Here is a 12,340-nt window from a genome sequence, read left to right on the forward strand (position 1 = left end):
TCTTTTATAGTATTTCGATACTTGATTTTCTAAACAAATAAATTTTATACAAAAAAATAGTGTTCAAATTTATTTTTTGAGTGAGTTATAATTTTTATGTGTGTAAAGTAACTAAATATATTTAATTTAAAAGATTTAGTTGAGAATTGTTTTGGTATTTCAAACGTGTACAAAGTAATATTAAATATTTTAAATTTAATAAAAAAGATACACAATAATAGAGTGTTCAAAATATTTTTTAGAATGCGAATGCCAAATAGCAATGCATCACTCTATACACGTGCCACGTGTATGATAACGACTTTTTGACACGTGGCAAGTTGCAAAATGTCATTAACGCTTTTTCATCCAATAGAGTGACCCAGGAGCTGGCCTTTTTCCCTTCACAGCCTCGTTACCACAATTCATAACCATGGGGCCGCCCAACGAATTGCACTTTTTTTAAAATTTTTTAATTTATTTTCATTTTACTTTATTATTATTATTTTATAGGTTTTGGCTTTAAAACTCAGCTCTTCTTAAACAAATCAAATCGCTCCACGCTTACGAAATTCGTCAAAATTTCTTCACGCAACGCAAGTACAGCAAAAGCAAAATAAATTATCACCGAATCCGAAACTTCCGCTACCGCTCAAAATGTTAGTCTCCCCAATTTCTCACGTCCCTTTCAATTTCTCCCTACTAACAAAAATTAAATTATCTTCCATTTTTTAATTTTAGATAACAAATTAATCAATTAGTTTTAATCCCCAAACTACCCTTAAAATTGGTATATTATTTTTTTTGAGTAACACATTATTATTACATATGCTTTTACTGTTGCATAAAACAGATAACGGATGGCATAATTAAGGCAATAAGGCAGTAAAAGGCAGGCTCCTGCCCCTTTATTAAGGTAACTTGATGACTTGATTTTTTTTTTTTAAAAAATAAAGAATAAATAAAAGAAAAGAGTAAAATTCACAAGGGAACAAATTTTCTTTTTTGTTTTAATTTTGTCTTGTTTAATTTTTTTTTTCCTGTAATTGTAGGTGTTACAGTTTCCAGAACTTTTTGAGATTTTTAACAAATCTTGGGTGCTGCAGATTCTGTTGTTGCATAGACCTAGTAAAATTTTGTTCCAGATTTGCCCTTATCCGATTCTGTTGTGTAGTTGAATTTGGGATTTTCTGAATTCTAGATTATATACAACTAATTTTTTCAGATGAAGAAATTCTAGGGTTTGTTCATTGATTTTTAATCTCATGATTTAGAGAAAAGTGTTTCTTGTTTATCATAAGTTGATTTGTGGGGTACCCTTTTGAATCCATTTTTTTTTTTTGGGTAGAAAAGTAAACTTTTTTTTTCTCAAATTTCTCAACAGGGCATCTGGGTTTAGTGTTACGGTTAAGGTTAGATCTGATAATAATCAGATTCATTATTCTTCTTTTTTTGGATAATTTTTTTTCTTTCTATTATTGGGTTTTGGATTTGGATTTCATTTTTTTCCTCAACTGTTGCTGAATTTGTTAATTTACACATAATCTGGGTGTTTATATACATACTGGATTTTCAGCTGCTTTCAGTAAACTGAAGTTACAGAGACTTGGATCAGGACCCTGTGAGCTCATAATTTCGATTTGTTGTTAATTTTACAATTTCTGAAAATTTTGCCTTGATTTGGAGTTGTTTTGCCGATGAATGTATATTGTGTGGATTTGTTTGATTAAACATAATTGGATATTTGGCTATTCTTATTTCATGGGATTAATTATGATGTGTGCAGGATGCGTGATGAGTAATTTGATGCATGTTTTATGCGAATCTTAGTAATTTTGGGGAAAAATTGAGTGCGCTTGAGGTCTTTCTACCGGAAATTAATGGAAATTTTAAGATCATGAATATAATGTACATTGTCGATCTTGGAAGACGAACTAATCTGGTATCTTCACTTAATTTTTAATTTAACAATAAAAAGAAAATACTAATAGATATTCCTAGAAGAAAGGTGAAAGCTTGAACTTACCCATAAAAAATAAAAAAAGGAAAGTATGAAGATTTTGTTGATTCAAATTTGTGAATTTTTATTGCTTAACCACATTGATATCACTTTTAAATAATTTTCATGTGATGACTATATAACAGTTTAGCTCAACTGAAAAATAGAATTACATGATAACTTGGGATTTGATGGTAGATGACGTACAATCTTGGCAAATACTACAGTAATTTAGACTGCATTTCTTTTGGTCTTCAGTACATCTTTAATCTAGACAATGCACCAGGAATAGCACTTTCACGTGAAGTTGTTCTGTTGCTACTTTGTTATATTGTCAAGCTTATTTTGTAATAGTGATGATGGTTGTAGTCTCTAGGCTAAATAGATGTTGGTTTGGGTAGATGATGGCTGAAGTTTTTTAATGTGTGTGTCATCGTTATCTTATTGCAAGCTTTTGTAGGCACTTTGTGAAGATACTGGATGTTGGATTAGCCACTTTTCGTAATTTTCATTGTAGCATGCAGGATTTCTAAGCGCTAAAAGCCATTTTTTTCTGTGTTGTCAACTTAAATAGTTTGTTTCTTGCTACAGAAAAGAATTTGGATAACAATATAATCTGTTGTCTTTGTGTTGCAGTACTGATGGGTACGGAGCTCATGAGAGTTTGCATTAAAGAAGAGAATGACGAAGTTCCATCAGTTCCGCCGGGTTTTGAATCATTTGCATCTTTCACCTTAAAGCGAGTACAAGATACTGAGAAACATGACTGTGATATCACGAGTTGCTCAGCCTCTGCAAGTGCTTCCGAATCACTTTCAGTTCATATGGAAACTGAGGTTAAGGTTGCTGATGCGGCAAAGGCTGCAAGGCCCCTCCGGCGTAGACCAGGGATAAATTATGGACTACTTGACCACAGTTCAGAGGATGAGTCTGATTCTGGAAAGCTTGGTCAAGTCAGTGTCATTTAGACCCTCTTTCAAGTTATTGACTTCTGGAATTCAATAATATAATCTGTTAACTATTTTGTTGGAAGTGCTATGTGTTCTGATATTGTTAATTGCTGCTGGTTATTTCAGAATTTTACTGCAAGGCCTTGTCTCCCCAAGGGTGTTATCCGTGGATGTCCAACATGTAGTGATTGCCAAAAGGTTATTTCTTAAACCTTATTTGTAACTCTTACAAAAGATTCATGCATTCCGACTATATCAATAGGTTCCAGTAAGATATGTTATTCGTTTCCATCTTACTTTCATCAAAGTGATCAGCCTATTGAAGTTGCTTTTCAGTATGCAAATGAATGCAATGATTTTGAAAGTACTCTATTATAATTAGTGAGACATCATAGGAGGTGGCTTTAAGGCATTGCTGATTGACTGCTGACTGTGAGGTTACTAAAGATCTGGACCCTAGGCAATCTCGACTTGTACTTTGATGCCTAGTTCCTTTTCTTCGTCTTCGAGCAGTCTGTAATTGATAGATAAATTTTTGGAGCAGGTCACAGCAAGATGGCGTCCAGAAGATTCCTGCAGGCCTGACCTTGAGGATGCTCCTGTGTTCTACCCTACTGAAGAGGTCTCTGTTGTTACTCTTACTGTCGAGTTGTTTCAATTAAAAGATCTAGCTGTTGTAAAACCTGGTGATATAAATCAAATTTTTTTCAATTTGTTTTGTTATTTTCCAGGAGTTTCAAGATACGCTGAAATATATTGCTAGTATTCGGCCAAAAGCTGAACCATATGGAATCTGTCGGATTGTTCCTCCCTCTTCTTGGAAACCTCCTTGTCCTCTCAAAGAGAAACCTATATGGGACAGTTCTACATTTGTTACGCGTGTTCAAAGGGTTGACAAACTTCAGAATCGGAATTCAATGAGAAAGGTCTCAAGGATCCATAACCATTCAAGGAGGAAAAGGCGTAGAAGCACAAGAATGGCAGTAGACTGTGGAAGTGATAGTGGAAATGTCTCAGCTTCTGGTGATGTTGGATGCTACGAGGATGAGAGATTTGGCTTTGAGCCTGGTCCAGCGTTTACTCTGAATACATTTCAGAAATATGCAGACTTATTCAAGGCCCAATACTTCAGTGGGGATAAGAATGATGCTAAAGGCTTGGGTGCTAACACAGCTGTGCTTGAAGAGCACTGGGAGCCACTAGTGGAAAATATTGAGGGGGAGTATTGGCGAATAGTAGAGAAGGCAACTGAAGAAATAGAGGTATGATCTATGAGTTGATAAATTTCTCTGCTTTAAAATGTTGCAAAGACACCTGGTGCCTTTAACTGTCTTGTTGGCTCTCTGTTGTAGGTGCTCTATGGGGCTGACCTTGAAACTTGTGTATTTGGTAGTGGGTTTCCTAAAACGCTTAACCAGGTTGGTTCTACTTCAGATGAGCGGTACATTAAATCAGGCTGGAACTTGAATAACTTTCCACGGCTTCCTGGATCTGTCCTCTCTTATGAAAGTGGTGATATATCTGGTGTTCTGGTGCCATGGCTGTATATAGGGATGTGCTTTTCCTCCTTTTGTTGGGTAAGGGTTAATTACTTCCAATGGTGTTCCCATCATTAGGGCACCATAAAAGGATTGAGAAACAAGCATGGTTTTTGAAAGAGTTAGAGAGAATAATGCGGGTTGTTGGAATTCTTTCTGGCTATATGATAGAAGAAAACCCACCTGCTTGTCAACTTTCTGAATCAGTGCTCTATGTCATTAGATTTAACTTCAAAAGATGCATTTGTTTAGAAATTATCAGTTAAGCAATAAATAAAGTTTGGTTTCTTTTTTTTTATTTAGAAAGAAAAAGAAAATGTATGTTATAGCATAAAACTTTCCAACTTTCTCACTTTAGATTAATGCATCCAAAAACCATATAATTGCATTAAAAATTAACTTATGTATCTTTTAGAATCAGTGATTCAAGGTTGCAGCTTGAAGCAATTTCTATTATCTTGTCATTGTTTTCTGACGTATTAGTTGTACCTCTTGTTTTACATGTGGTATAACAGCATGTGGAAGATCATCACTTGTACTCACTCAACTACATGCATTGGGGCGCTCCAAAAATGTGGTATGGTGTCCCAGGGAAAGATGCTCTTAAATTGGAGGAGGCCATGAGAAAGCATTTGCACGACCTTTTTGAAGAACAACCCGATCTGCTTCATAAGCTGGTGAGTAAAACTTAACTCAGTATTCGGAATTCGTAAACTTGTGCCTTGGGGCTAACGTAATCAGCTGTTTGATATACCTCAGTTAATGCTATCAACTCTGGCAGTGATTTTTTTGGCTAGAAGCATGCACACAGTCACAGTTGTTTATTTCAGTACTTAGAGAGTAGAAAGCCTAGTCCTACTTTTTGCAAATTCTTACTAGCAATTTTTTATGAAGTTTGTAAAGTTCCATTAGGTTGAGGGCAAAGAAATCCAGGACAACCTGATCATGTAGCTGGGGGGTCAGGATAGTACATTTTAGATAATAGGCAGTATATGAGATCATGGATAAGCATGATTATCAGGGAATTGCTTACTTTAATATATTCCCTTCGCATAACAATCGCAACCTGGACTTCTTGTTCTTTCATGTAGGTCACACAGCTGTCCCCCTCCATACTAAAATCTGAAGGACTACCTGTCTATCGGTGTGTTCAGAATGCTGGAGAATTTGTTCTGACCTTCCCTCGAGCATATCATTCAGGGTTCAACTGTGGCTTCAACTGTGCTGAGGCAGTTAATGTAGCTCCTGTTGACTGGTTGCCCCATGGACAGATTGCTATAGAATTGTACCGTGAGCAGGGAAGGAAAACTTCCATTTCCCATGATAAACTGTTGCTTGGTGCAGCAAGGGAAGCTGTAAGAGCTCATTGGGAGCTTAATTTACTGAAGAAGAATACTTCAGATAACTTAAGGTGGAAAGATTTCTGTGGGAAGGATGGTATCTTGGCAAAAGCACTTAAGGTAAGCTTTGTCTCTCCTCCTTTTCTCGATTTGTTCTTGGCTTTTGTCATGATTTTAAAAAAAAATGAACTTAATTTATATAGCATGGGAATTAGGTAAAATTCAGGATCTAGTCACAGTATGCCAATGCTAAAAATAGCATTGGGTTAGGTAACAAGCAGTATAAGCAAAAGTGAAGAGACCTGTGTCAAAATTTTGAAATCATGTATTATTATTCTCAATTTGGAATGGATTTGTTGACCCCCCGTATTAATACTCACTGCATAATCTGCTGCAAATGTTGCTCAAATTTAAAAATCTGTGATGACTTTTGGATCAATACACTTTCAATGGTTGAGATTAAATCTGACAGGTGTAATTAGTGCAATGCAATTAATGCACACTTGAGATTTATTCTAAGCCATTATAAGTACATCTCTAAAAACTCTTTTAAGAACTTGTGTAAAAAAAGTGGTGCCATACAACCTGCCCCTTTATTGTTTCTATGTACAATAGTTCTCTCATCCGGTCTCCCGGATTTAAGTGAAAATGCAGACTATAAATGCTGATCATCAAATGAAGCAACTTTTAAGATTCATTACAAGATTATTATTAAAGTAATATAAAGCTAAAAGAAAGTGGGCAGCACATACCATCAGCTCAATTAAGGAAGGAGGATTAATGCTATCAACAAACATCTTAATCATCCATTATACATATGTTTCTTCCTCTCCCAAAAAAGTGGTGATCACCTGCTTCTTTATATATGTACCCAATAGTTCTCTCGTCCAGTCTCTCAGATTTAAGTAAAAATGCAGCCCATCGTATGAAAGCAACAGTCGAGAATCATCACAAGTTTATTATTAAGTAAAATATTATAATGCTAAAAGAAAGAGGACAGCTCTTATTCTTAAAGGTGCCCATTTTAACTCAAGGTGCATGAATGCTCTCAGTCCTAAAACCATTTTCTTCCTGATTTCATCCTCTTATCTCTTCCTTTCTGAGGAGCTTTAAACCTTCAGTAAGTACTAGTTTCCTTCCATTTTAAGGCCTCTTTTCACTTGGATACTACACAATGACAGCAAAAGGGGCCTTTTAAATAAACTGGCCTTCTCTTATTTTGTTCTGTTGTTTTCCTTTGCCAGAAACTGGTAAACTCAAAAAATATTGCTCTAAAGGCTGCTGTTAGTTTTAGTTTACAATATTCAAGAATGTCTTCTCTTAGCTAGGGAACCTTCAAGAAGTTTAAGTTTGCACAAAACAAGGAGACATGAGATGGTAGCCATGAAAGTTTTAGAAAGATGTACTACTCTTTGGCACAAAAATGATTGATTGTTGATCTTAGTTGCATCTACACTTCTTGAGATTGTACATCTCATGTGGTTCATTCTGCCAATCTGATACCTTTCAAAGTTGCTTCATCCCAATATCTAGTGACTAACGATAAAAAGCAAATGCAATAACATGTTATTGCTATTATTTTATTTCAGATCATTCTGCTCAAGATAATTTGGCAATTTATGATAAGAATTTATAAGAAATGTATATAAAACTAGTGTTTACCAGCCCCATTAATGATCTTTCCTTGATTGAGTGGATGTGCATCTTTGGACAAGAGCGCTGCCTGTCTTATTTTAGCTAATAAATATATTTTTAATAATTTCTGTTGGTTCTTGATTGATATTTTCATCAATTTTCAGCATATTTAGTCCACAATTTCACTTAAATTCGGGAGACTGGATGAGAGAGCATACTGTTTGTGAGCGTGTGTGTAGTAAGGATGGCATAGCGATAGCCATTGGGCTGACTCTTTGGCTTGCAATTCACTGCCTATTGTGTAATATAAAGAGACAAAGTTTCTCCACTACCAGCAAGCTTTATTACACGGAGGACAATGAATTGTATATGTATACTGCTGTAAATGTGCATGATTGTTTTGGCATTCTTACTTATCTTTTTAATTGCTTTATTTTTCATTTGATTTTCACATGAAAATCCCTGAATGTTATTTTTTATTTTCTATAGTACGTCCAGCCCAATACCTAATTGATTCGATCAATCCTAGGACAAATTAATAGTGAAAGAAGTAAAAAACTAACAATTACAACAACACAAACACAAAAGTTAACTCTAGACAGTTTAATTCTGCAAGTTCCATCATTATGTTGGCAATGAAGCATGCATTTGAATTACAAATGCTTTGATTATGTTTCCCTCCTAACTTTATTTATTTCTGTTACCTAGAAACGTGTTGACATGGAGCGTGCAAGAAGGGAATTTCTTTCCAGTTCCTCGCAAACAATGAAAATGGAGAGCAATTTTGATGCTACTAGCGAGAGGGAATGCAGTGTATGCCTTTTTGATTTGCACCTGTCTGCAGTGGGTTGTCATTGTTCCTCAGATAGATATGCATGTTTGATTCATGCAAAGAATTTCTGCTCATGTGCTTGGGGGTCCAAATTTTTCCTTTATCGCTATGACACCAGTGAACTGAACATCCTTGTTGAGGCATTGGAAGGAAAACTAAGTGCAGTGTACAGATGGGCAAGACTCGATCTTGGGCTGGCCTTGAGTTCTTTCATCTCCAGAGACAATATGGATTTTGATAAGCTATCTCATTCCATGGATGGCCCAGTACTTAAAAATGTGAAATCACAGCCCTTGGACATCCCTGTGAATTCGACAGGTATCTTTAGTGAAACCTCTTTCCAACAGAAAAGAAATCCAGCAGAAGCTTTTTTGCCTTTAAAAGACATGAAAGCATCATCTACATCTCATAGTTCTTCTCCGGAAAGTGAAATAAAAAATTATGATCTCAAGTTGAAGACAGAACAGCCTGCCCGTCTACCTTCCAATTTAAAATTCCCAGCTGGTCTGCTCTCTCAAAAAGACAGGTCATACAGCGTACGCCCAGCTGAGGAGAAATGCACACTCAAGAAGCCTTCAGTTTTGGCAAATGACAATGTCATACTTCTTAGCGATGATGAAGGTGATAAACCTGAAAAGCCTTTTTCAAAAAGAGCAACAGATGGTTCTGTAAAACATTCAGAACCTTCTGAGAGGGGTGCTCATTCTGGAGATAAAGCCAATGGTAAAGATCCAACTATGTTTACCCCTAAGATTGAAGCAGGAATGTTGAGTCATAAGGATTTGAGTTCTTCACCTGATTTACAGAGGAGTAATTGTCTATCCTATTCTATGCAATTAAAAGATACACATCATCCAGACGGTGGGATAGTGTTAGGGTTACCAAACTTTACTCGCCATGTAGGTTCCACCAGCAAAAAATCTGGTGGAATTGTTTCAAATTCTTCAATTAGTAAAGAGCCCAACAATCATAAAATGGCAAATGTTGAGACTAACCTTCAGCATCTGCCACCATGTGACACAGAAAAACCTAATAATGAGGTTAATCTTGAAAAAATGGGACCAACTTCTACCTTAAGCTCGGATGGGAATGTGAGAGCTAATGCTGGAAATTCAACTTGCTCTCAAAATAATTTGGATAAATATTTCCGCCAGAAAGGTCCTCGCATTGCAAAGGTTGTACGGAGGATCAACTGCAGTGTTGAACCCCTTGAATATGGAGTTGTGCTTTCTGGAAAGTTATGGTGTAACAGCCGGTCAATTTTTCCCAAAGGTCTGTTCTATATGGAATTCGTAGAGATCATTAATCCTGATAAAAATATTTATGCAAAGAAAGCATGTTATATGTACTCATGCATACTTTATTTTACTATGCAGGATATAGGAGCCGTGTTAGGTACATAAGTGTTTTGGATCCAACAAGCATGTGTTATTATGTATCTGAAATTCTGGATGCAGGACTGGATGGGCCTCTTTTTATGGTAATTAGCTTTATCTTTTTGTTCCTAAAACTGCTACTATAGTGTTGTGCTATCAGCTTAGCAAGACATTTTTGTGTTTACGACTTAAATGCTTCACTGAAAGAAATTTATTGAAAGAGGTCATTGTTATTTCTTACTTGTACAATAGGTCTTGAATAGTGATTATTTTTCAATTTTAACTTTTCCATCCTCCTTATATCCAGTAGCTGCTAAATTGTTTTGCACAGTTCATATACAAATAAATGCTGAGGAGACACTGAATAAATAATTTATAGCATATCTAACTGCTTAACAAATAATGGGCATGGTCAAAGTCTTGCTTGCTGACACAGCTATCATGCAGGTTATGCTGCCTGTATTGTGCATGCAAGATAATTAATAGTCATAATTGGGAATTTTCAACTTCTGATGCAACTCTCCGGTCACAAATGATTCAGTGCTGTGCAAATTACATTATATCATCAAGTGGCCCTTTGGATTAATGTTGTGTTGAGAAATGTTCAGTCTAGGATAGTTTGAAGTTAAGGGAATAAATTTAACAGTGGGCTGTTTTCTTTTCTTTTGTCTTTGTTTGGTAGGCAGTTGGTTTGAAAGGCTTGCGAAAAAAGGTTCAATAAACTATTGTGAACCATTGAATTGTTTTTTGTTGAGATGGCATGACATACAGATTCATTTAATTTTCAGGTTTCATTGGAGCATTGTTCGAGTGAGGTATTTATTCATGTTTCAGCGGCAAAATGTTGGGAAATGGTGAGAGAGAGAGTGAATCAAGAGATAACGAAACAACATAAATTGGGAAGAATGAACCTTCCCCCTCTACAACCTCCTGGGAGTCTTGATGGCTTTGAGATGTTCGGGTTTTCTACTCCAGCAATTGTACAGGTAAATATACTAGTGGAACTGACGGAGCATTCGCAATCCTACTACTAATTACTACTACTCTGTTTAACATTGTTTTGGCTTTTTCTTTCTTTCCTTCTGGGGCAATTGCTGTTAGCTTTACTGTTATAACTCATCTCCTTTTCCAACTTCCTTGTCTTTCTCTCAAGCATTCTTCATGTTCTTTGATTTCATGGCTCATAATTTTTCTTAGTTTAGGACAAATGCATCATGTCAACTGTCAAATACAGAACAAAGTTCATTTTTCTTTTCTTTTCTTTTAATAGGCCATAGAGGCAATGGACAGAAATCGAGTTTGTACAGAGTATTGGGACTCCCGCCCCTACTCCCGCCCTCAGGTACAGATTCCACAACCTTTGCACTTTAAAGACAATGGGGCAAACTTGCGTGGTTTACCTGGGGAACAACATAATCAGGAGCCCCATAAGGGCAATCTCTTGTCTGGTGGAGTTGAATCAATACTTAAGGGCCTTTTTAAGAAGGCATCTCCAGCAGAATTACATGTGCTGTATAGCATCATTAATAATGATAAGCCAGCAGCTGATCAAGGCCTACTGAGTCGACTACTTAATGAAGAGATCCACACTCATCCTACATGATTCATTGTCGGCCTCACAAGGGTTTGAGTCTGAACTGCCATGACAGGTTTGACTTCTGTAAATTCCTACGTTCTTGCTTGTCCTTGCAGAGGCACTTACACATGTATTTTATTCAACCCATCATTTTTTTCACATAGAGTAGTGATAAAATAGGACTTGTAGGTCAGAATTTTTTTTTTTTCCCTTTCTTCGACTGGATATTCATCCGGTGGATACCCCCATTTTTGTGATACGGTGTCCATGGTTGGCCTATGAAGGGGGTATAAATTCCAAGTCGACCAAATTTGTTTTGTTCTTTTTCAGGTCGTTAACACTGTATAAGCTAAGCTTCTAGTAAAAAATGAATTTGCTTACGGTTCTGTTGTTAAACCTGAGATTCCTTTGAAATTTTTTGTTGATCTCTCAGCTCTCAATAATATAAATCGAAATTCATTTGAGACACCAAAGCTCGTTGTTTCGGAGATATCAGCATGCTTGGCTGCCTTTGCAGGCCAGTTTTGAGTTTGATATGATATGTGGTTTTTACTCTCCTGTTGCTGGGGTAAAATTGTCAAATTTAAAAGTTTACTCAAAATGACTTGCATACGTGATAAAGAGTGCCCTCCGGTGCGAGACGCAATGCACTGCATAAAATAGAATGGACCAAGATTTATCATAATATTTTGCTGCTACGTGTAACAAATAAAATAATAGCAATTAATGAGAAAGTAAATTTAAGAGAGAAAAATAATGAGTTTTTAATTCTCTTTTGTGTATTCGAATAAAGAGATAATAAGAATTGGATGATCTTTCACTTACAATATCTCATGGTTATTTATAGCGAAAATTTTCATTAGCTTTAATTTGTAAAATGAACGGTGACCGTATACTTATGAAATTTAAGCAATAAATAAGCTGTGGTCGTAAATCCACTGTTTCATAACAGTAGGGCATATTAAATTTAAGTTTTTAAATAGTTTATGCAAAATATGAGATTAAAAAATTAATTTGGATTAATTAAAATTGTAAGCAAAAAATAAGTTCTCTTTATTCTGTTACCTCAGTATGGGTTCGATTACTGACCGAATCATCTTTATTCTGTTTTTTTT

The 12,340-nt window shown here is 35.8% G+C and overlaps 1 protein-coding gene across 4 annotated transcripts; it reads left to right on the forward strand.

The window, feature by feature from the left end:
* Positions 1 to 527: 527 nt before the first annotated feature.
* LOC18048422 (putative lysine-specific demethylase JMJ16) lies at positions 528 to 11,639 on the forward strand. 4 transcript variants are annotated; one of them, XM_024189621.1, is made up of 13 exons: positions 528 to 638; positions 833 to 895; positions 1,032 to 2,931; positions 3,055 to 3,126; positions 3,473 to 3,550; positions 3,660 to 4,190; positions 4,281 to 4,505; positions 4,982 to 5,143; positions 5,558 to 5,926; positions 8,150 to 9,545; positions 9,650 to 9,753; positions 10,438 to 10,635; positions 10,920 to 11,639. In XM_024189621.1, the coding sequence occupies exons 3-13, from the start codon at positions 2,620 to 2,622 to the stop codon at positions 11,250 to 11,252; spliced, it is 3,780 nt and encodes a 1,259-aa protein (XP_024045389.1). In that variant the 5' UTR covers positions 528 to 638; positions 833 to 895; positions 1,032 to 2,619; the 3' UTR covers positions 11,253 to 11,639. The 4 variants fall into 4 exon arrangements, with proteins under 4 accessions (XP_024045389.1, XP_006442674.1, XP_024045390.1 ...); XM_006442611.2 differs by lacking the exon at positions 528 to 638 and having other exon boundaries at positions 738 to 895; positions 1,032 to 1,600; positions 2,615 to 2,931; XM_024189622.1 differs by lacking the exon at positions 528 to 638 and having other exon boundaries at positions 738 to 895; positions 1,032 to 1,107; positions 2,615 to 2,931.
* The last annotated feature ends 701 nt before the right edge of the window (positions 11,640 to 12,340 follow it).

The sequence above is a fragment of the Citrus clementina genome, unplaced genomic scaffold, assembly GCF_000493195.1.
Source record: "Citrus clementina cultivar Clemenules unplaced genomic scaffold, Citrus_clementina_v1.0 scaffold_3, whole genome shotgun sequence".
Classification (NCBI taxonomy): Eukaryota; Viridiplantae; Streptophyta; class Magnoliopsida; order Sapindales; family Rutaceae; genus Citrus; species Citrus x clementina.